General features: G+C 42.5%; 1 protein-coding gene across 4 annotated transcripts in view; it reads right to left on the bottom strand.

Moving 5' to 3' along the window:
- LOC133118084 (SH3 and PX domain-containing protein 2A-like) overlaps nt 1-24,248 on the bottom strand; it is an 88,990-nt gene extending 64,742 nt beyond the window's left edge. For all 4 annotated transcript variants that reach the window (XM_061227784.1, XM_061227787.1, XM_061227786.1 and 1 more), the window contains exons 1-3: nt 23,623-24,248; nt 16,315-16,395; nt 316-391 (exon numbers count right to left, since the gene is read on the bottom strand). In XM_061227784.1, coding sequence (XP_061083768.1) covers nt 316-391; nt 16,315-16,395; nt 23,623-23,703 — 238 coding nt within the window. In that variant the 5' untranslated portion in view covers nt 23,704-24,248. The remainder of the gene's footprint in view (nt 1-315; nt 392-16,314; nt 16,396-23,622) is intronic.
- Between the last annotated feature and the right edge of the window lie 1,289 nt (nt 24,249-25,537).

Here is a 25,537-nt window from a genome sequence, read left to right as displayed (position 1 = left end):
TGTTATGCAGGGAAAATTACACATCATATTCTTTTTACAATCCATTTATACAGCTGCTCTACTGCATGGATGGAACCAAAGGTTTGGCATCACATACTGACTGTACCAGTTCTAACGATTCTAAAGTTTAAAGAACAATAGGGTAAAGTGCTGACTTAAATACAACAGCAGTACCCCATATGAGCATGACGCCTGTATGTTTGGAGGTTCAAGCAAGGTCAAAACTTTAACACACTGCCACCCCACCCCAAACAGTTGGGGGTAAAGTCGGAGAAGACAAGGCCAGTCGATGTCTAAAATGGTGGATGCACTCACCTGGCAGGAAGGGAATAATCCTCTGTTTGGGGTCTTTCTGCCCGCCCTCAATCGGAAACTTGTCAAGAATCTGCATCTGGAAAATGTGAAAAGGAAAATTAAGCTTAAACAAATCAAAGATTCCTTTAAAGGAATTTGAGCAAACTGCAATATATTTTAATTATGTGGACTTTTTTGGGAAATATAATGACAATAACAAGTCATGGTTGTTTTCATTATTTCAATATATGAATGTAATGCAATTGTGATACTCCAATTACACTTCTTATAAAAGAAAAATGATTGGGAACAAGGGGAGCTTCTCAAGATAGCATTCCCACCACAGCGACCAGACCTGAACCCAATGGAACATCTGTGGGAGCAGTTGAGGAGGGAAGAGGCCGAACCTCAGTAACCTTAGCCAATCATCTATGGGAAGTGTTGAGAAAGTTCTGGATGAAATGGAAGATGAGGTGTTACATATAAGCTGGTGGAATCAATGCCAAGCAGAGATGGTAATCAAGAAAGAAGAAAGGCAGACACACCAAGTGCTAACAAACTTTGAACTTCAATAAATATATTTTTGGCTTAAAGATAATGTATTCTTGAAGAAGTATAAACAGAGTATCATAATTGATAAATAATGAAAACAAACCATTCTTAGAAGTGCCCTCAGACTTTTGGTTCTTGCTGTATTTCAATTGTGATTTTTGAATAATATTTTGCAATATTAAGTACGCTGAAATAATATGGTATATTGGTTGAAATATTTGGATATTGTAACAGCATAGTACAATGTATTTCTGAAAAGGGTCCCCATGTCACCAAACCTCGTGCACACGCACACACACACACTTAGTGTAGGCACACAGTGGAGGTTGTGAACTTCATTTAGCATGGCCGATGTCACCCCCTGTAAACCGCTGTAATATGTCCTGTAATTACTAAGGCTGAATATACAGTGTGTGCAGCCACCAGACAGCAGACACTTTGATCTCCAGGGAGCCCAAAAAGCATTACATCACCAGCAATCATTTCAAAAGACGGCTGGAAGCCAGACAACTGTGTCTCCACTTCAAAATATGTTATCACATTTATGCAAGATGAAATCTAATATCTGGCTTAGTCAGCAGCCTGAGTCAGCAGTGTTGAGGGCATAGTTAACAGTGTAGGAGTTACAGCCTTTTTATACACAGTTCCCCCGTTTTAGGGAAGCAAAAGTAATTGGACAAATTCACATATTTTGAATTGCTGTCACATTTAGTACTTGGTTGCATTTCCTTTGGCCTGAAGTCTGCAACCCATGGACATTAGCAGTCACTGGCTATGTTCCCTGGTGATGGTCTGCCAGGCCTGTACTGCAGCCATCTCCCCTTCCTGTTAGTTTCAGGAGCATTAAACCTTCAGTATGTCTGTGTGTGTGAGTGCGAGTATGTGTGTGCGTGTGTGTGTGAGTGTGTGCCCATGCGTGTGTCTGTGTGGGTCCGTGTGTTTACTCTATGTGCCTGTCTGTGTCAGCACAGCATCATGCTTACATTTCCCCATCTAATAAATCATTCATATGAGCTACAGAAAATAAACATGGCTGCATCTCAAGTCTAAACGGCACTCCGTTCCAGATGTGATCTCTCAGAAATGCTGAGGACAGCACCGCCAAACCCACACATCTGGCACCAAGCCTCGACCCGCCACAGGAGCCAGGTGAACAAACACCACTGGCCCATTCGGAGAATATGGCCCGGCCTGAATAAATATCCTAGACCAGTTTCGGGAATTGAATCTGGTCTATTCTGAACAAATATTCTAGACCCGTTTAGAGAATGGGACCTGGCCTATTCTGACCAAGTATTCTAGACCAGTTTAGAGAATAGGCACCAGCCTATTCTGAACAAATATTCGAGACCAGTTTACAGAATAGGGCCCAGCCTAATTTGAACAAATATTCTAGACCAGTTTATAGAATAGGGACTAGCCTATTCTGAACAAATATTCTAGACCAGTATAGAGAATAGGGACCATCTGTTCTGAATAAGCATTCTAGACCAGTTTAGAGAATAGGGACCAGCTTATTCTGAACAAGTGTTCTAGACCAGTTTACAGAATAGGGACCAGATGATTCTGAGCAAATATTCTAGACCAGTTTACAGAATAGTACCCAGCCTATTTTGAACAAGCATTCTAGACCAGTTTAGAGAATAGGGACCAGCCTATTCTGAACAAATATTCTAGACCAGTATAGAGAATAGGGACCATCTGTTCTGAATAAGTATTCTAGACCAGTTTACAGAATAGTGCCCAGCCTATTTTGAACAAGCATTCTAGACCAGTTTATAGAATAGGGTCCCGCCTATTCTGAATAAATATTCTGAACCATTTTCGAGAAGAGGGTCTGGCCAATTATCAACAAATATTCCAGGTAGGTATGGAGAATAGTGCCTGGCCTGCTCTGTCTGGTTCAGTGTGTTTGACTGTCAGGTTCCCAGTCCAGGTCGGGTAGATTTCTGTCTTGTGGGCACCATGATGTTTTCACCCTTCTTGCTCTTCACAGCTGTCAAAAAACTAAAAAGTCTGCACATAACTGTGGTGTATCTTACCCACACACACACACACACACACACACACACACACAAATGCACACATGCTCGCACACACACAAAACCATACTGAAAAATGGTTTACTTTGAAGATACAATTCAACTGCCAGAGAGCAGGCTAGGGTAAGGAGAAAGCCTTAAAGGAAGCACTTTTGGTTAACCATGCTTTCTCACAAAATAACATACTTACAAATGAAAGCCACTGGAAGTGGAAATTTCCACTAGACATTAATGGACTATTAGTCCACTAGACTAGACTATCCATCCATCCATCCATCCATTATCTGAACCCGCTTATCCTGATCAGGGTCGCAGGGGGGCTGGAGCCTATCCCAGCATACATTGGGCGAAAGGCAGGAATACACCCTGGACAGGTCGCCAGTCCATCGCAGGGCACACACACCATTCACTCACACACTCATACCTACGGGCAATTTAGACCCTCCAATCAGCCTAACGTGCATGTCTTTGGACTGTGGGAGGAAACCGGAGTACCCGGAGGAAACCCACGCAGACACGGGGAGAACATGCAAACTCCACACAGAGAGGCCCCGGCCGACGGGGATTCGAACCCAGGACCTCCTTGCTGTGAAGCGGCAGTGCTACCCACTGCACCATCCGTGCCGCCTAGACTAGACTAGACTATCTGATATTAAACACTGGCAAAATTAAAATATTCATTCTCATATCTCATTAATATCTACTCATTCATCACCATGAATAGAATATAGAAAAAGGAAAACATGTAAAGATCTATGGTTTTCATCTCATTTGGCTCCAGCTAAAACAACTACAGCAGGAGGCAGTGGCAGGGGAAACAAATAAAAGTCATTCGGATTCCCATTAATAAACTGCATTAAATTACTTGTTTTGCTTATTTTTATGCAGCCAGACTTTTTTCCCCCTTTACATTTTTTAGGTCACAGAACTCGATGACTTGTGTCTGTTTGGAAAAGAGAAATTGCTTGCCTTTAACTGGGACTCAAACTTAAAGACAAATGTTAACTCAATCCTGGTTGTGGTACTATATCTCCACAGGACATCTTAAAAATAACTCTTGAAAAGTGCATATTAAACATTCCTTTTCCATGTTCATCATGTTCCCCTTGCCAAAGAGGAATTAATCGTAGGCCTACATATGAGTACTAAGGAATAAACAACTTCCTCCTTTTTATTACAGCATAGTGGAAACGCAATATGTACTCTGTTGTTTTAAAATCCTCCCATGATTCTGTTAATCTAGCAAAAAGGCCCCCGTTTTGCAGTTTTACAAGGCAGTAAAAGTCCTGTGATTTAATAATGTCTTCCTCCAGAACCCTGTGCTCCAGTGCGCTGCAATGTGTGAGGCAGCTCTCGCTGAGTCTCGGCCAGGCCCGCTCCATGCATACAAATTACTGCTTCTCCCACGTCGTGCAATACTTCTTTTTCAATGCACTATTGAGAAATGTAGTTCATATATTTTCAGAAAGGCTCACATATCTTCGCGGTGTGTAGCAGGATATTCCTTCGGTGTAACGTACGGGAGCAGGAGAACAAGGAAAGGGATCAGGAGAAGGAGGAACGACGAGGAAGAGGAGGGAGGTCAGGGAGAAGATGAGGAGGAGGATGAGGAAGATGGTGATGAAGATGATGAGGATGGCGAAGTAGTTTTGGAAATGATGCGAATAACCCAGGTTGATGGTAGAGGATAAGAAGATGAATGGACCATTTTGGACAGAAGGAGACTAGCAAGAACATTTTGACTGCAGCATGAATGCACTAAACACAGCTATAGTACGGCAGGACCAGATAGCAAAGCCACAAGCTCACAGATGCTCCAGGTTAAATGGAGCCAAAGGTGGGGATTTTCTATATAATGTCGTGATTAACCTCCCTGTCACACACCCTGAGCCACTGAGTCAACACCAGAGTTTCACCTGCAGTGTAGCATCTGTCGCTACGCCATAGCACTCCCTCTGCAGACCACATGAGAATTTTCTTCACTGAAATACAAAAGCAGTCTACAGCAGAGTTGGCTTGAAGATGTTAGGTCCTGCATCCTATCCAGTTTTTTCATGCAAAATAAAGATAAGATTGAAGTTATGTACGTATGTTCATTGGACCCAGTAACTCTCATCCTCATGTTTCCACAAATCAGCTTCAACAAGAATGAAGAACAAAAGCCTCAAATGTAGAAATCTAGGAATTATTTTGGAAGCTGGGCTGGAATCTGTCCGGTTTCAGACCAAAAAATGTTCAAACAAAGTTTGACAATCCTCCCCCAATTTATTTCTGATAACGGCTTTCTTTATGTTATCATCTGCACTACTCTTAACTCCCTACTTGGCAGTTTGCTAACATCACATTGACTGAACCTTTCGTTGCTGTTTCTTTCCATATCTTACTCTTCTGCTGACGTCTAAATCCAGAGCTCATATCTCTCCAGAGTTGGGTAAATTACATTGGCCTCAGGTGCCTTGTGGGATTGAATTTGAGGTCCTTCTGTTCACTTATAATACCCTCTGCTCTTCTCCAGCTGCCCCATATGTCTGAGTTTTAGGAGATGCACAGTACTGTCTGTCAGAAAGCTTGCATGATGCAGCAGTAAGCTTGACAAAACCTAGCCAGCAGCCATACTCTCATACACCACGCTCCTATTGAATGGCTGAAGCAAAGCAGGTGTGGGCTTGGTTAGGACTTGGTTGGGAGACCTCCTGCGAAAACTAAGCTGCTGCTGGAAGTGGGGTTGGTGGGTCTGTAGGGGGTGCTCTTCACTCTGGTCAAATCAATCCCAATATCCTGGTGCAGTGATGTGGACGCTGTGCTGTAGGAGATGCCTTCTTTCGGATGAGATGTTAAGCAAGGTCCTGACTCGCTGTGGTCATTAAAGAGCCCATGGTGCTCTCTGGAAAGAGTAGGGGGTTCCCCGGGGTCCAGGGTAAATTCCAAACCTGGCTCTCTCAACTTGCCGCCAAATCATCCTATGATTTCATTGGCTAAAGAATTGCTGTGTGTGGTAAGCATTCTTGTACAAAATGGCTGCAGTTGCATCACCCAAGTGGGTGCTACGCATTGGTGGTGGTTGAGGTGAGTTTCCTCCTCATCAACGTAAAGCGCTTTGAAACACCAGCTGGTGAGAAAAGTGCCATATAAATACACAGAATTATAGCATTTCATTACAGCTAATGACATAGGAATAAGTGTTATGAAGGAATGATGTTTTCATTGCAACAGTGTTAGGATGTATAACAAGCTGAAATGCACTGTCATTGCTGGTTACAATAGGTAGCACAACATGCTCATGCCAGGCTAATGTTAGCTTTATGGTGTAGATGTAGTTTTTTAGAATCACCCAAAATACCATTTAGGTGCGGTGGTTCAGTTAAGCGAAGAAGCCTGCTTCTGCCTTAATGGGGTACACTGTGCCACAGAAATGGAAAATACTGCAATATACTGAAATAAAGTATCATTTTCAAAAATATTATCAAAACATTTCAGAAACCTACAAATTATTGTTGCTTTCAGATATTGCAATGTCTTTTTTTAAATACATTCCTGTACAGCCTACATATTTTCCCAATGTTTACGATATATCCTCCGGAGACTCTGCAATTCATTGTTTCACCTAGTTGAGCTGATCACAAATCTATTAACATTTTTCATATTGGCTACAGTTTTTTTCCTTACATGCTATTTTTAGTCATTAGTCACAAAGGGTTTCTGGTTTTTTGATTATCCATCTCTTTTGTGATTTTTCTCAACATACTATTTTTAGTCTTTAGTCAAATATGGGTTAAGAAACATACTAGTTATACTCTGAAACCTGCACTACAAGGGACATGCAATGAACATAAATAATATAATTAAAATTAAAATTCCACTGCAACACATTTTTTTCATCCAAGACACTTGTATTATGTCAAAAACATTTCATACTGTCGGCTCTCAGGAGGACATTTAAGTACATTCCATATCTGTCGTCTGACAGTTTGTGTTTACAGTTGTATGTACACAACAGTGAGAACGCAAGCACGTGGACCACTGAGCTTTCTTTAGGACTCGTATTAGTAACAGCGGCGTTCGATTTCAGAGCACGGACGTGGGCTTGACGCAGAGAACATAAACCACAATCATTCCCAGTTGCGCTCTATAAATTGCTACCGTCTGTGTCACCTTCTAAGAGATGGGGATTCTGATACACGCACGTATTCCTCGTTCTAAAAATAAGACGTTTAAGTATTCGGCCTAGCTGAAGCACGCCTCAGTTTCCATACCGACAGCATTACATATTCATGATGTGTCATTATTTTTATTGACCTTTATATAGGTTCCACATGAGTTTGTGGTTTATGGGCGTAAATGACCGCTGTATCCGGACTCGCTTCGAAGACCGTTTTGGTTCAGTCCACTTTTGGGTCGATAGTTAGCGACAGGTGCAGAGCTCTGCTCACATCCCGAGGGGGGGGGGGATGTACCCTTGAAAACCCCAGCCAAAAGGAGTGGCTGGCCCTCTCTCCACATCCTACACTACAGCAGATTCCAGCAGGATCCCTGAGGAGCATCTCCATGTCCATCCAGGCTAGTGATTTAGAAAGTCCCCAGAATCAGGCAAACCTACACCCCTGCTTTTGCGTTACAGTCAGTTTGAGAGGATTGTGTTTTTGCAGAAGGCGTCATACTCTTGACCCAGTTAAAAAGCACAATATTAGATACACACCATGTGTTTTATTTGTCCTGTTTTGTTTTGAATACATTGGCACTCACACTTTTATTTCTCCTATCCATTCCTCCATCTATCTATTTATCTATCTATCTATACAGCATCAATATATCTATCTATCTATCTATCTGTATCTACAGTATCTAACTAAGCTAACTAAGCTAAGCTAACTTCTGATTTGGCTCCTGGTTTGAACCACAGCACGCCATTCTTGGATATCTGGACCCAGTTCTGGGCTTCACCTTCATTTTTGCACCAGGTATGATAATGTTGCTGCAAGACAGTTGTAACTTCACCTTACTTGTGGAAGAAAGTTATGTCTCCAACCCATAGAACAACACCAAGGAAAGCTAGTGGACATTACGTCCTGAATACTAACAGGATGTGAGGAAGTATAGCCAGAAAGTATCCACCAATGCCTGTCAGCGTTGTTGCATGATTAGTGGAGCTCCTATTCTTTATGCATACGGTCATGCTATGACTGCGATATACCTGTTTCCTATAGCTGGTGTTCTTGCAACGTTCCTTTAGAGCACAAGCAGAGGTCTGTTATAGGAGCCATACAGCACCTCCCACCTGTTTAGTACAGCTGACAGGTCAGCCCTCCAGCAGCGAGAGGCTTAATTAGTCCCTTTCCGTTGCCTTCCAATCACTCAGCAGTCCACAAACCCAAACAAGCCCAGCCACGGCAAGGGCTAATGCAGCCCGGATTATTCCCACAGAGCTCGGTGACCTCTCATTTCAAAGAAGAAGAAGGGAAAAAAAAGTACTTGGTGAAGCATTGTATAACAAGAAACTAGGTCAGCCAACTTACAGTACAAACGGAATCTGTATGGTACCCATTCAGTCCGCTACCAGAATAACTCCAACAGTTGTTGGACGTTTTCAGAGTTTCCATGTAACGAGCCAGGGAAACTCATGGCCGCCTGCCTTGACCACGGTCCCACAGTTGGGATAGCATTGCACAAATTTTTAGCCCCAACATTGCTGGGTGTGGCAGGGGGAAAGACTGTACAATTTTTGAGGTTAATGTCCTCGCTTTCCAGGAGAATTTTGCTTGCAACAGTAATCGCCACTGAAAATATCCTCAGGAAATGAATAAAATTATGCTGCCTGAGTTTCACTTTTCAAGTTTAAAGAAAATAACCTCACTACCTTCGCCTAAAACCACAGATCGCACACCGGAATCAAACCCTTTTTCTATGTATTCCTAGTTTTTAAAGCATCTTTTTGTCTTGGGATAAACAGCCGGCCATTCTCTGAGATTAAGTGGGGAAACAATATTCAAGTCAAATATTTATGATGATTGAATGTGCACCATATGAGTAGTCCGATAACTGCCAGAGTATTGAATAATAAATGGATTAATGAATATTAATAAAGAAAGCTCAAACTAACAGTGTGTTGCGCGTTGCTGGCAGTGGCATTCGCATAGATCACAGGAACGCAACTGGGAAGTACTGAGGATTGTTTCAGATCCCTGCTGATGTCCCTCTCTGTGTGCGCTTTCAAAGTTGACAGGAGCAGGTCCCAGCACGCAGTGGGAACAATAGCCGGGAGAGCGAGAAAAAAACTGGCCGGGGTGACGAAAAAAAACAAAACAAAAGCTGTCAACAAAATTGCCTCAATTGTTTCTACTCGGAAAGGAGATGCGAAGCTTTTTACAAATGATGGTAATGTAGTGTACCTCCGCCGTCGGCAAAACAAGTAGTATTCCTGAATTCTGGAGCCTTTAAGTCTAGCAGTGAAGATACTAATAAGGTAGGGCATCCAACACAGCCAATTCACTAAGGGGTCGCTAGATAGCGATGAACACAGAACCCTATCCAACTGAACCCCCCGGTTCCCTGAGCGAGGCGATAGCCAATTGCATGTCGCCCTACGGAGCAACCACTCGCAGTCGGCCTGGCACTTCTACGGATTTGACCTGAAGCCACAAGCCTCATCCATACACCACAGCCGGGAGCGAATGAGCCATCCAGCCGCCCAAACAATTCATTCTTCTAAACCGTTGATAAATATGTAATAAGTGATACCGGAAAGTATCGAAAATGTTCAAAAATTCCAGTTGCTTGCAATATGGTTGAGAAACCATAAACATTACACCGACTGTTTGAATAATACAATCTGTGAGGAACTCTGTTGTCGTGGAGCCAATGGATAGCAATCAAAGACTACATTATCTTTGGGAACTGTATCTCTGAAAAGCAGACACATGCTGACATGACACTCCAGAACAAATCAACTACATCTAGTGTGATTCCAGTGCCTTTAGACAGGATATTAGACAGGGGGCACCATGTTGGCCAGCAACAGCAGGACTGACAAATATATAACAGCGTGCTACAGAGGAAATATTTGGCAGGTCATACATCTTCCAAAAGAGGGCCTGCAGATTACACACATAAACACATTCCGGAAAGGCCTATTTGTTCAGCAACAGTCATTGGAAATATATTAACACATCAAAAGTGTTGAATGGGGAGTTTGTCAGAGTTGAAACAGTGGGGAGCTTGCACAAACACACACACACACATACACACACGCTCACAGACACATCCACACACACACTCACTCACTTATACTCACACACACACACATTCTCTGTCATGTGCACAGGTGCACACACACACAGCCTATTCCCCATCCCTCTCTCTGTCTTCACACAGTAAGTGTCAGCTCCTCTCAGCAGCTTCTGCAATGTCAATCACCGTCCTGACATCCTCATCCTCAGCGAATCATCCAGACTCTCCAAACCACAACACAACACTCACACTGCACGTACTGTATGAGAAATAAAGTGCTCTCTTTCATGTTAAAACATCACCGTTCAAATTAATCATGCATTTTACAAAAGACTTTGCAATATCACCTAGTCTCAGACAGCTGGAACATGCCCCTCTGCCCAATATGTGTTCAATTCAGTCATTTAGCCATCTTTCAATTGCCAGAGAAAAGCATTTGTCTGTTCTTCTGTCTGATTTGTAAAGTGAAGTAAACAACTGTGACAGTGACAAGAGCAGCACTGTGTGTGTGTGTGTCTGTGTGTGTGTGTGTGTGTGTGTGTGTGTGTGTTCGTTTGTGTCTGTGTGTGTGTGTGCATGCGTGTGTCTGTAAAAGTAGGTGTTGACTCTTTTTTTAATTCAGCAGTGTGATCAAATTCCTTTACTTTTCTTTAAAAAATGCTATTTCTGATGAAAAACAGCCTGATAATGACCCAAAGCAGTGCATTTTTACAGAAGTGTGCGAGGATCGGAATAAATAATGAGGCCCAATGCTACTGTTTGTTACTGGAAAATGATCAGCGTGGAAACCATTCCTCACTAAGAAGTTGCGATATCCACATAAACTAGAAACCTATTTGTCAGAACTCAGGTCTGGACTGAATTAACATTTATCCTTAACTTCACAATGAAATGTTTCTTTTTTCCTTCACAAACACGGTTCAGCAAGTTCAGCAATGTACAAAACGAACTTGCCAACCTGCGTTTGGAAAAACTCTTGGGTTTAAGCACAAGCTAAAGTTAAGGAAAGATGTTGACTGAATCAAGGCCTCAGAGTCAAAGAAGTGAGCATTACAAAAACAAGAGAGTGAGAACAGACAGTCACCCTAAAGGAAGGAACACATCAACCTGAGTCACTCCTTCACTGCATTTAGACGTCAGGCCACGCCGTTTTAAAAATATTAGTTGTTCCACCCAAAGGAGGGAGGAAGAATCATGCATTCCAGAGAGTGTCCGGTAACTTCCAGTCCTGTAATTAAAAGCTCTGTGTCATCGTACCATTGGGTATGACTAGATGGACCATTCACAGCTTTCCTCGGTCATCTGCTAGTCCCATTCCTTTGGGCACAGTCAGGTGACCTCAGTCTGAATGGAACCGAACACAGCGAGACAACCTGGCCAAGAAACCTCCGAAAGGAGCTGTCCTACAGTAGACATGAAGCACGGGCTTGCCACTGAGTAGCCAGGCCAGTCTGCACTGATGCACAATGCCATTAAATATTTACACACAAATGAGAAAGTGATGTTGGGAAAAACTGATCCTAGTTTTCCAGAGACCCAATCCTGAACTGAAACGTACAAATGGCGATGGTCTCCTCAGCTTCCCATGGGAATTCATAATAAATAGGGTGCAACTGGCTACCAAATTGAGAGAAAAATGGAAAAATTTTAAATATTTTTACTAAATTGATAGAAATTAATAAAAAATATATTTTTATGAATCTAGTCGTTACGATCAGTTATATTGCAGGATGATGGCGTTCGATAAAAGGTGAGCTTCTCCCTCCATCCCCTACCCCCCAAAATCTGGTCAATCTTCAAACTTTTTCGGTAATTTCACGGTCTGCCGGTTGGCCCCCTCAGTTCCAGCTTCCTCCACTTGTCATCCGGAGCTGTCAGGCTGCCGTTTAAGGCCTGCCTCCTTCACAGCACCGGAGGCACCCTGGGGAGGACATTAATCTCCCCAGCCAGGGACGAGAGCTTTACAGGGGCTCGGACAGACCAGCCAGTCTCAGGCAGCGGTGACAGATGGGGAAGAGTATTCATTCACTTTCCGGAAACAAAATGAAGACCTGCTGGTGTGAGGTGGACAACAGCATGAGGCCTGACCATTCAGATTAACGGAAACATGTTCCAAAATCTATTCTATGAAATGTCACCCGCAATTGAGATTTAACTGCTACTTAGTTTAATGGTTTTGGCTTTTGGTTTTGAGAAGAATTAAACCACTTATATTCTAGAAAATATGTGAAAATCCATTTTTGAGATCTGACTTAGTATATTTCAAATATATACCCACTACATAGTAGCCTATTCACAATTCATATTGTTAATTTGTCATTGGCTATCAGACTCAATAACAATACAAAATGAATACAGTTCAATATATGCATTGCAGTTTCAGCAACCTTAAACATCTGTGAATTTTAAGTAAAAATGTATTAGTACAAGAAATTAAAATCGGAAAAATTTTGTGGTACCCCGTCCTAGACGCTTCTAAAAAATCACTCATTTGAAAACACAAAAAGTCAATAAGTCAATGTCGAGTGAAATACCTTTCATTGTGGCATACAATTTTGAGAAAAATACAGTCCTTGGGTTTTATTTGTTATAGCACCAGCGGAGGTGCATTTGAAGTGGACACAGCCATTTCTAAAGGGCCTAGCGGTGTCTTATTTCTTTGTAAGTCCCAGTGGGCTTAACCTCTGGGCAGACATGCATTAGCACAGATGAATGGACTCATCTGCAGTCAATGTGCGACAGCTGCTTCTGCCCAGCACAGCCTGCTCTCACAAACACCGCCATCTGACACACAAAAAACACACCCGTTTCCACCTGAACCTTTAAGTGCAAAGGTCACAGAGGGTGGGATATGGCATACCTCAGAGCTCCACCCCCTAACCACACTGCCCACTGTGACTCTCAGAGCCCCGCCCCTAACCACACTGCCCACTGTGACTCTCAGAGCCCCGCCCCTAACCACACTGCCCACTGTCATTCTCACAGAGCTCCGCCCCCTAACCACACTGCCCACTGTGACTCTCAGAGCCCTGCCCCTAACCACACTGCCCATTGTGACTCTCTCAGAGCCCTGCCCCTAACCACACTGCCCACTGTGACTCTCAGAGCCCCGCCCCTAACCACACTGCCCACTGTGACTCTCAGAGCCCCGCCCCTAACCACACTGCCTACTGTCATTCTCACAGAGCCCCGCCCCTAACCACACTGGCACTGTGACTCTTAGAGCTTCGTCCCCAAACCACACTGCCCACTGTGTCTCTCTTAGTCTCTGTGTCTCTCTTAGTCTCTCTCCGCTTCTCATTGTCCTCCACTGGCTTCCTATTGCCGCACGCATCCGATTCAAGGCCCTAGTGTTGGCATTTCAGGCTGCTAAGGGGACTGCCCCACATTACATACAATCCCTGATCACTCCCTACTCCCCAGCTAGACCACTCCGGTCTGCCAGCTCTGGTCGCCTTACGGTTCCCTCTCTACGGGCACCTGGCGGTCGAGCTGCACGTTCACGCCTGTTTTCCGTTCTGGTTCCGCAGTGGTGGAATGACTTGCCTACCACTGTCAGGACAGCAGAATCCCTCCCCCTATTTCGACGCAGACTCAAAACACACCTCTTCAAACTCTACCTTAGTCCCCCCTCCTGATTTACCCCGCCCCCCCCTTCTGATACCCCTATCCCTGTCTAACCCCCCCCCCCCCAAAAAAAAAAAAAAAAAAAAAAAAAAAATTGCACTTATGATGACGACTATATGTTTAGAACAGCAGTCCTGGTGTATTTTTCTAGTTCTGGATGTGATGCTTTGACTTGTGGTAGAACCTATGCACTTGTAAGTCGCTTTGGATTAAAAGCGTCTGCCAAATGACTAAAATGTAAAATGTAAAATGTAGAACTCTGCCCCCTAACCACACTGCCCACTGTCATTCTCACAGAGCTCTGCCCCTTACCACACTGCCCACTGTCACTCTCTCAGAACCCCCTATCCAATGTGCTCAAGGGCCCAACAGCAGAGGCTTATCCTGGCTACTTTAAACCACCAACCTTCTGGGTCCCAGTCATGTGCCTTAGCTACTTGGCTACAGGCTCCCCCTCAGAGCTTCAGACAGTGCTTACACTGTACAGGGAAACCTTCTGGAATTTTCCCATACATTTCCATTAAACTCCCGCAGAGCAAGATATACTGAAGTTTCAGATCATGTACCTTGTCCGATGGTATTCAAATATACAACCTTAAGCACACAGTATGAGCTCACATCTCTCACCACTGCTCAGCCAGTGTTTCAGATGAGAAGAGTCTATAAAATAAATGAGCCAGCCTGTAAAATAAAATACTGTAGAGGGGATCTTCCAGGCAGTCAGTAAAAACTATTTTTTCTGTAGGCGTGAAAAACAGCAGTATTTCCTTTAACTCTCCCCAGGCTTGACACACCAATGAAATTCCGGCATTGTGTGGGATGGATGGTCGCTCACTGCATTTTAGGGGCTTCACTATTTACGTACACCTGTATAGTCTATACACACATTATGGCGTGAGATCAATATGCACTGTAACATATTACATATTGGACAAACTGAAAACGGGTGACTTTTAAGAGACGGCAAAGCGCCGTGGTGCATGAGAACAACACCCCATTGACTGGCTGTCAAGGGAAAGTGGTTAGCTCATTAAAGTAACTGAGATAGAGCTCACATTATTAGCAGTAAAATAGGATACGTTTACTACACCGAAAGTAAGCAGCACAACCCTGCTGTAAAACCCAGATATGCCAACTTGAGCTGGTCAAGCTGGTCATAAACTGGACTAGTTGGGTATGACCTGGTCAACCAGCATGACCAAGCTGGTTATAAAGCTGTTCTAGCTGGGTTTCAAAACATACATAGTTTGAGCTGGACAAACCATGCTGGGAGCAGGTCTGAACTTGCCAAGCAGCTACCAATTGTTTCAAAACCTAGCTTGAGCAGAGTTTTTCAGGAGGGACTATATAATGCCATTTAAATATAAAATAACTAAATGAGTTTTGTACTCTCTGGCCCTGGGGGAGGACTCGGCACACTGAAGATGCCGGTTTGACCTCTCTGTCTAAAGTTATTATTTTCCCTCTGCGCCTCTCAGCTCAGGGAGTAATCAGCTCGCGAGTGGGAGTCTGGGTCTCCAGTGAGTGAGGCCTCTCACATTATCAACAGCAACTCTCCCCTTCCGCCTCCCTGACTGACACATCATTTCCTGTGGAGCACACTGGAGCTATTGACGGCTGGGTCTTCAGCAGGAGACTGGGGTACCCCACACCTCTCACTCTCATACCTGTACCTGAACTGAGCCATTCTGAACCCCTGCATTCTGACCCAAAACCTGGAGAGAAGATCAAACATTTCTATTTCTTGATACCCACATAGTATATCCATCCACGGCTTCCCAAAGAAAATTCAACAATATGCAGAGCCTTCGGACCCTAAGACATATTAAGTCTGGAGACAAGATGAACAAAATAAACAAAAATGTGAAGATAAAAATAGATTTTTTCAATAAAACAGGACATTTCCGGAATCCATGCCCCATATAACACATGCCTTGTAAAAACAGTGTGTTATGCAGATCTGACAGAATGAACAGCATGTTTGCAACATGGCGGGACATGTGGCTCAATTCTGAGGGCGATAACACTTGAGCCACACACAGCACGGGTCCCTCACTGCACGGTGGGGGGTCTGTCATGGCACGTTCTGTTACCCTCTATGCTTTCTGCTTTCAACAGCTTATTTTGGTTCACCTGTTGATGGCCTGTGTCTTTGACTGTGGTTTTGAATGGCTTCCTTGACTTTCATTGCCACAAAATCTCATATTGACAAACAGCAATAATAGAATCCAAAACCAATAAAAAGCCTAGAATCAAGACTAGATACTGAAAGATCTCTTATACCTGCACTAAGGAAGCAATTCAACACACAAAATGATCAAAAACAGCTGTGAAGCCACGTGTCCCAAATATTATGGCACTCTGGAATGGGGGGACTGTATAAAACATGCTGTCATTTCTACACGGTGAAACCAAAATGTATGAAAATACTCAAAATATGGAGTAATGCCACATACCAGTTGTTTGATTACATTATTTTTTCTTATCGCTTAGACTTATGGAACTGTATATGTTTTTTTTGTTGTTGTTGTTACTGTACATACATGGCAAAGTTTGCAAACTCTTTTTATTTTACCTGGAGGTCAAAAAAGGTGCTGTATCTACGGTAGATGACATGGGAGGAGGCGTCCGAGTAGGTGACGTTGATGAGGTACACCTGCAAAGAGAAGAGAGACAGGAGAGTACTCTAAAATGAACAGAAAAATCACAGGTGAATAATGCATGGCCTCTCGTCATGTTTGACTAATGCACAGGCTCCAGAAATAACACTGAGTGGCTAGGCCTGGTCCCTCGCTGACCCCGGCGATGCATAACCATGTGTTTGGCTCCAGGTTCTGTTTAAAGTGTACCGCAGAGCTGCACCACAGAGTCTTCCTCTTTGAATTCAAAAGTGCAGAATCACACAAACACACCTGGCTTTCAGCGCGATTACATAAGCCGGTCTCCACATAATGCTAACTGGGTTAATTCCGCACGGAAACACATCGGGGCACGGCACACGTTAAAACAAAGCTCATAAAAACATAATATCGCTTTTCCTGACGTGGTTCACCTGCGAGATAATCAGCAGTTGTGCTCAATTACTGATTTGCGCAACATTCCAAAGAAAAACTGAAATAACTGTTTAGAATTTCCTCTGCAAAACTCCCACGCGTCTGTTCTGTTGCCAGAAAAGAGACTGATTAATTTGAACTAACATGCTTTGCTTAGCAATATGCACACTGCTTGCTCTGCTGTTCTAAATTGTGGCGGAATAGCGGAGTGATAATTTTAAAGAGCCAATGTCGAGGGGTCAGAAGCCTAATTCTGCTGCAGACGTACCGCTTAGTCTGGGAGTGGAAGGGCATTCTGACCTCTGTGCAGATGTTATCATACAGCCAATGAGACCATAACAGCAGGTTATTATTAGGTAACCCCGTCAGCTGAATTTATCACGAGAGGAGCCCTTAAAATAGGCCCAGGTTAATGAGAACTTTGAAACCCACGGCATAGCCCATTCAGCTGTGATTGATGCCACCCTATAAAAACACAGCACACAGTGCAAAGCAGCGAATGGTAAGACTTATTCTGAGAAAACCCATTTATGTGAACTTATCTGACAAAATAAAACGCTCAACTGGATGCAAACCTTTTTATAGTCGACAGATAGACAGACAAGCAGACAGTCCAGGAGGGCCACAGTGTCTACAGGGTTTTGTGGCGTACTCCATGTCAGCAGCGAATTTGGGGCATGGAAATGAGGTGTGTGGATTTCTTGGCCAATGACTGAAGTAACTAATTAAACATTAAAGTTTAGGAAAGACACCAAAAGCCTGGAGGCACCAAAAACCTGGAGCCCTCTAGGACCAGAGCCTGGCTCCCCTGAACAAGTCCAACCCAGTCCAATTATTAAATAGGTCAAAGTATGATATTGCTGTACTGTGAGAACTCATAGGCATGGATCCAAACTCTTCACTTGATATCCTGCGCCCAAGCGCCGGCCCCAGTTTGCACACACAATGAACCCATTCCAGTTCAGTTTTAATTTCCTCAAAGCGGTCCAGTTTGTGGTCAAACATAGTTCAAACCATGGTCACTTGGGATATCTGTCATAGAGTAGAGTTTTAAAGTCAGATACACATCTCACAGTTCTTACAAATACATTACTCAGTTGAGGCCTCCGATGAAATGTACTGTAAGCGATCACCAAATATAATTCATTGACATAATATTGTTATGTTCGCCTCTCCTACGCATTCTGTTCTTTGGGAGTTTTCTCTGCTTTTGATCCAGGTCAGAAATGAGTCTGGATATTACAGCACAGGTAAATACTATAAATACTACGTCAAGGCCAAATCCAGTCAGCTGCAGCTAATAAAATACAGACTGTGAAGCCAAATTTAAATTAAGTATTTCAGGAATTAAATTACTCATAAAGGGCAAAGGGACAGTACACAGGATTTTAATTTTAATGTCTAATAGTCTGTTGCACTTTCCCTGCATGAATAGAAGCATTTTTTATTATTATTTTCATCTTTTGGCTGCTTGCAGGATAATAGTAATCATTTAAATATGAAAGAACTGACAGCAAATGATTGCATCATTACACACCTGCATACTGCTATTGCACTTTACTGTTCCCAAATAGACTGTACCTTGGGCTGCACTGAGACATCACCATTTCTCACGCATCAGAAAAAAACTGCTGATCGCAAGTAAAATATCTGAGTGATTTGCAGGTAGCTTCTCTGAAGATTCCCACTTAATGATAGTCTAGTGGTAGTCTATTTATAACCTGATTTCAGTTTAAAATGTACAGTGGAAGACGATGAATCCTTCATACACAATTTCATCCTTTTTCATTGCAGATTAATTTTAAGTATCAGCACATTTTAGATACATATTCATTCCTAGTATTTTTTTTTTTTTTTACTTTTTCTCAAATACGGAGTGCCAAATAGCATGTTAGGCGTATTCTATCTATAACATCCTCTCTCAGTCTGTTGCCCAGGGACAGTCAGACCAGCACATGTGCCCTACCCCTTTCCCCACTATGCGCTACACTATCTGGGCTGTGCAGTCGCAGTACTGAGAAATGCACTTTATATGCAGGCTGGATGTAAGTAGGCATCCAATCGACCGGACGAGTTGCTCTTATGTGACAGGGAAGATAACACCCTGCAGACTGAAGCTCTTCCCCTCTGGATAGCTCTGAGAGAGTTATCTGCTTCCTCTCTGAATCCCACAACTCTCAGAGTCAGCCCTGCCTCGGTCAGAACTCAGTTCCATGGGATTTTATTTAACCTTTATTTAACCGAGGAAGGTCCCATTGAGATTGAAAATCTCTTTTTCAATGGAACCCTGGGGATATATCAATGCACCAGAGAATCATTTGGCTGGATATTTTTGTATAATACTCTGTGTTTTATGTATGCAGGGCACTGTAGGAATAAAGGGTGTAAATGCGGTATGATATTTGAACATAAGTAAAATATCACATGCCCCCATAAAAAGGCTCTATTCTCCATGTGAAAGTCAGGTCTCCAGCCATAGTCATGTTGTTTTGATAATCCTGGCTTTTGGGTGGATTGCACCAACATTGTGCTACACGGAAGGATCAGCTGTTGAAACCTGATTCAGGATTTTGGAAACAGGGGGTTTAAGGATTCAGATTTCAGGGTTGCAGTAGCCTGGAGGTTCTAACTGGATAATCTCAATCTAGTCTTGAAATGGAATATATCTGCTACTCAAAACAAAATAACTAATCATCTGAGAACATATGAATGTTTACATCATGAGAACCAGTTTCCGTTAATTGCACATACTATTTTGTCCATATCCACAATATTAGGGACTTCATTTATATATGTTTAATAAAGACTAAAGACTGTATATCTATCAAAACAAATAATGCAGTTTAAACTGACTTGTTTTCGTGACTACATATGATACCTGACACATCTCTCTCTGACACACACACATACACACACACACACACACACTTCCTGTCCCCCGAGCACAGACAGGACGTGAGGCCTGACTGGCAACCTTTTCCTGGATGGAGATTTTTTTTTAAGTATTATTAAAAATTAAAAACTGTTGATTCAGCATTGGCTTCCGCCTTGAGCTCATTTGCTCCACCATGGTGAACAATAAACTCCATTACTGACAGACATTCTCAAACCTTTCTGTCCAGCTGAAGACAAGCCAACACCAAGAAACCCAGAAACCCATGCGCATATGCTGTAAAATAAGCTCTTTCTTTGTTGCTCAAGCTGGGAGTTTTTCCTGTCTTTCACACAGTAATCCTTTACTATTTCACATTGCTTCCATCAGCTATTGATGAATATTGAAGCCAGTGTCAATCAATTTCCAATTACAATGTACAAGCTATTTGGCAGAAGCTTGGTGATTTACAAAAATTGAGGATCAAAATGTAGGCCTACATTACATAAGCCTCAGTCCTCTTTTCAATTTACACCAAATAGTTGTGTTCTTGAACTGTTAGAAATATCATTTTTCATTACCTGCAGGAGTTTAACAGAAGAACTCAGCATTTCAACTGGCACCTCTGCCTGGTCTCAATTCTACCCTTTCCAATGAGGAACGGTGAAAAATAAATGTTGTACCATTTTGTTGTTATATTATTTAGTTACTTATTTAAATATCCCAGTTTGTATTTTCTGGATAAGGATATTTGCTAAAAGCTGTATTAGTAGCAGTGTGTTGGGTTAAACATGACAGTTTTTGTAATGTTTTTTTATGGCTGCTATCTTGACCAGGTCTCCCTTGAAAAAAGATGTGATCATCTGGGATGTACTGATTAAACAAAGATAACATGAGAAATTAGGTAGGGAGTTCCTGAACAAAATGAGATTTTGGACAATAATTTTGCCCAAAGTCAGTCAGTTTTCTTTTCTATGGTGTTACTTCGAGCAGCCTTGAGGGCAGAAGAAGAGCTTATGCATCAGGGCAAGTCCTTTCAAGTCAAGCGCAGTATATCATGGTGTACATGTCTGTTTTACCAATCTCCTCTGCCCGTGTGAGAGCACCGCTACTCTGTCCAAAGCTGTCTTCATCCATGCGCGAAGAAAGCAGTTTCTGCATTAAACAAAACAATCATGGTAATACTGTACCAAGATCTTTAGTGTGCTCTTGCTAAGACCTTTACATTAAGAGGATAGTTCTTTTTGAGGTTTACTTTTTTAAATAGTATGTATATATTTTTCCAGTTTTAGTATTATTTTTTTTGATTGGCCCAGACAGATTGTGTATATGAATAAGAATATTTTATAAATTTAAGTTTCTGATGATCTGCTGGCTTTACAATAGCTGGTATAGGGGAATTTGGGGGGCTTGTGGTCTAAAGCAAGATTCAATTCACGTAACTCCAAAACAGGATGTATAGTGATGTCATGCCTACAGAAGTTGGATGCCAAACCTGAATGTCCATATACAAGTCAATGCAAGCTTGTCATCAGAAACATCTGCATCTAAAATATCTCTCACTGCAAATAAAGGCAGATTAAGACCACAATAATACCAAAGTAACTATCCCTTTAAACAAATCTGCCTGCTCTCCCCTATAACCAGAGGGCCTGGGCAGACTTCATGATGACATCACCGAGGCAGACGTCAGCTCCAGACCCACCTCAGTGCCTGGCTCGTCCCAGGAGCCTGGCTGCCTTTCCAGACTGCGAGAACACCGGCCAGGCTCCAGAAACCTCCATTTAAACCCCCTGTAAGAGCTCCAGTTAGCTAAAACCTCTAGCCCTAAGAAGCCTCTCTTGGGCCCAGTTAAAAAGTCACCCTCCTACAGGGAATGCTCCGACAAAGCCCACTGCTTGAAAGGTGAGCAGGCTACGTGGGAAACTAACCTTCAACAGACAATGAGAGAAATGCTCGCGGAGCAAAAGGCCAACAGTGAAACCGAGCGACTTGTTAGCATTTTAGCCAAAGCTACGGCACCGCTGCCAGGCAGGCACTGAAGTCTCTTTGTCGGGCACATACTGTAAAGTTTCAGGTCAGGTAACGGATGCATGCGGGAGTGATCAGGAATTATTGAGCCCACTTCATTACAGTGACCACAAGGAAGGGGGAAACAATCATTCTTTTGAGACTGCATGTCCTCCTTTCTAGCACTGCAGTCAGTTAAAGGGTATATTGTTTGTTTGCAATGTGTTCTGTGTGGCTGCGAGTTAGGCTCACTCGTGCAGCCGTTAGAGTTCTGTGTGCGCAGGACTCTGGCTCTGTTTCTGCACTAAGCACTTCCAGCTGTTTTGCTGATGGCGAGTAACAACTAATGAAATTTGACTATTGCTGAGGCACCAGAGAGAGGGAGAATATTCTCTCACTTTTATCTGGGGATAGAGGAGGGGGGAGGGTGCTTGGTAGAACAGCTATCTCACACTTTTGGGTGTTTTTGCTTTTAAAATCATGACTGCCCTGCTGAAAACAGCTCAAGTGAGATTTTGAAACAGCTGGTAGCTGGCTGACCAGTTCAGAGTTTGACATGGTCTGACCAGCTCAAGCTATGTTTTGAAACTGCTGGTAGCTGGTCATTTCAAGGTGGATAAAATGGATTTTACAGATTATCGTTTTCAGTTCTTTATTCATTGGTAAAAGCAACTGAATGATTTGAGCTTTGCCAAGATGGGCTTGGTTGAAAATGCTCTGGACAACCTCTAATCAGTTTTTCATTGCTTCATATAAGGAATCTTCCCATGCACAGGAAAAATCAATACCGTTGCACAGGTTATCAGTCAAAGTCACTATCTCCCAAGTTTTTGAAACAATACTGATAAGATTGACAGGGAACAAAGATTAATCCTGCAATTCATCAACAAAAGGTCACGGAAAAACTGATGATATAAACAGAGGCATTGTCAAAATCCTCTGCTATTCCTTAGTATCCACGCTTTACCAATCACCAAAAAGGTCTTATTAGAAAGCATTACAGCAGTGACTGCTATAGCTATAGCACATTGTGAGAATGTGCAATTATGACACAATTTCTCTAACTTTGAGTTACATTGCAGCATCCTACAGGAGACTGTGAGCAAATGTGAATAAATTGGAATAGTGCCATTATTACTTTCCTTATATGGGATCAGATTGGGATTATTAGGTTTGGGAGGAGGGCTAGGAACATCCCAGTAATATGTAATAAATATCATACATGCAGTACATACATATTACTTACATACATATATAAACATACACACACATACACACATGCGTACAAACAGACACACTCACGCGCGTTCACACACAAACACAAACACAAACACGCACGCACCTTTCTTGTAAACAGAGCTCTTTGCCCCTGCTGGTGTTTACAGGATCAGTTGAGCCGTAGAGCACATGACCTATAGTTGGTATATTTAATTTGCTGCCTGTCTTCATTAGTGCCTACTTCCTCCCTGCAAGAGCAGGGGCTGCCCCAGTGCTCAGGAGGATCTGGTCTCTATCGCTGTCTATATTGACTTCAACGTTATGGATTATTTATGTTACAATGTTACATTTTACAATGTAGCTACGAATGAAAAAACAAACTCAATGCAAGGGCACACAACATCCCATATGAGTGGCATTACATGAGCATTACGCGCTACAATGGCATGCAGGTGATGGGAAAACTGATAGAAAAGTATAAAATATGTTATACTAAACCGTCCTTTACCCTATTATACAGATAATATTTGTGGCCTATATGTGGTGTGCAAATCCAAGCAAGCACTGGTGACTTCACATTGGAAGACATCGAGCCAGTCTACTTAATGGCGTTAAGTCCATTTCTGAACATTACACCTTGGAGCAGGGAACACGGCTTTACCGCTAAGTGTAGAGGTGACAACCCTCTCCACAACCTTTACTCGGGATGTGATACTGTAACGGTACTCACATAATGTTTAGAGGGATTCCGTCTCTTCTCCACATCCACAACTTTTACATCTTGTACTGTCCGGAACTGCATCGTGAACATGAGAAAGTGAAAAAAATGTCCAGAACTGTACTCTAAGGAAGCGATCCGATTCCTGTTAATGTGCCTTCGTCTTGTAAAAGGAATCCACCTGAGCCATTGATTGGTAATTCGTTCTCATCTATGAGACCATCCGCTTCGCGTTTACCTTGTTAATTTCACAACGCGTTGCTAGTTATATAATGAATTATTGCAGGCTATTCGTTGTCAGTTAGATTTGGAATTTAGCGGTTCAAACATGTCGTCTTTCGTGGTATAGCATCCATGCAGACACATATTCAAGTGTTGGTCTTCAGCGACATCAAAATAATGGTCACGTATGAAGATGGTATCACCTTGACTTGAGGATCTTTGTTTAAATCCTTCAGTATGTTTCGGTTAAAGGGAGAAAGCCGACGCGATTTATCAACGCCTGGAGCCGATCTGCATTGAAACGTCTTCAAATACAGAAGGAGATTCTGTCAATAGGATAGCCTTGACAAGCGTTATTCCAGTCTGGGTTGAATATTCCTGCACAGGGAATGGAACTGTGTTGGGTTTCCGCGGAGGCGGTATCCCTCTCCCAATAAGAACAGGCTGTCTTTTGGGGCGGGTTGTCTTCTGTCTTATAATTTAAAGAGGGCGGGGCTGTGAACCCCGCTTTCCTTAATTTGGAGAATAGAGGAACACCAAAAAACCGCAGAAGGATCGAATCTGTGTTGGCCACCCGAACTTCGAGGGCAGTTGCAGCTTATTTATACATTGGTGTGTTATGCAGTAGCCTTTTATATGAATGCGTATTACAGGCAACCCGTCCTATAGTCTTAGGTTCTTCAGTGAAAATAAGCATCTGAACAGGATGGTCTTCATGCTTGGCCACGCTTGGTCTGCAGTAACAGCCTCATATAATAATAGTAATAGTAATACATGTTTAATTCCATATTTTTCCACTATCATGGAGTCGCTATCTGTGCCTTTCAAACCACAATAAAAATCAGGCCCGCCTCCCACTTGGCACAAGTTTTTGAACAGCAGTTGGATATCAAACGAGAAGTTGCCTGGGTGGGTTTGAATGCTTGAAACTACTATTAGCAAGACAAAGGCAATTAATTGTTACTCCCACTACGGATTAAAATAAGTGCTGTCTGTTGTGGGCAGCCTATTGTCGTTTGATGAATATTGTCATATTGGTAGATTTTAACTAATTTTAACTCTATAATCATGGTCTCATGATTATCTGAGAAGAAATTGATTGCTAACATATTTATTTAGGCCATAGACTACGCATGGCTCTTGTATTCTAAGATGAAAAGAAAGCCAGCCAGCAACATTTTATGAAACAATTAGGTCAACCCAACTTCATAAATTGTGGCGCCAACCATCACTAACGACGTTGAAACTCAAATCTGCTGGTGAGTCACCGGCCGAATCAAAATATACTAAACAGTGCCCTCTTGTGTTAGGACAACTTTCTTCAAGCGTTTGTTTCATCCTCTTTATGATCAATTATTTACGAAACGTAGACTAAATACGAAGTATATTTAAAAATAGATTTATAGAAACGAAATGGCATTGGGAGCATTTTCCTTGGTTATTGAGTCAAATAATTGCCTTTAAACTTAACTGCAAACTTTTCTGGGACAATGTTAAATTGTAACTCAATTAAAAGGAAATAAATTAAGGTTCAAAGCCCAGTCTACAAACACCTCCTTAATAATGTTCTCAAGGGCTCAATATATTTGGGCAGTGCTGAAATTGCATCATGATCAACATATCGAGCATGGCATTGCATTTGGCCTTTGTGGTATAAATAATAACATTGCCATGCACACATTTAGTGACTCCACCGGCTTGCTTT

This window comes from Conger conger, chromosome 18, assembly GCF_963514075.1.
Source record: "Conger conger chromosome 18, fConCon1.1, whole genome shotgun sequence".
In the NCBI taxonomy this organism is placed as follows: domain Eukaryota; kingdom Metazoa; phylum Chordata; class Actinopteri; order Anguilliformes; family Congridae; genus Conger; species Conger conger.
Note: the sequence above shows the minus strand (reverse complement) of the source record. Positions and strands in the feature narration are given on the sequence as shown.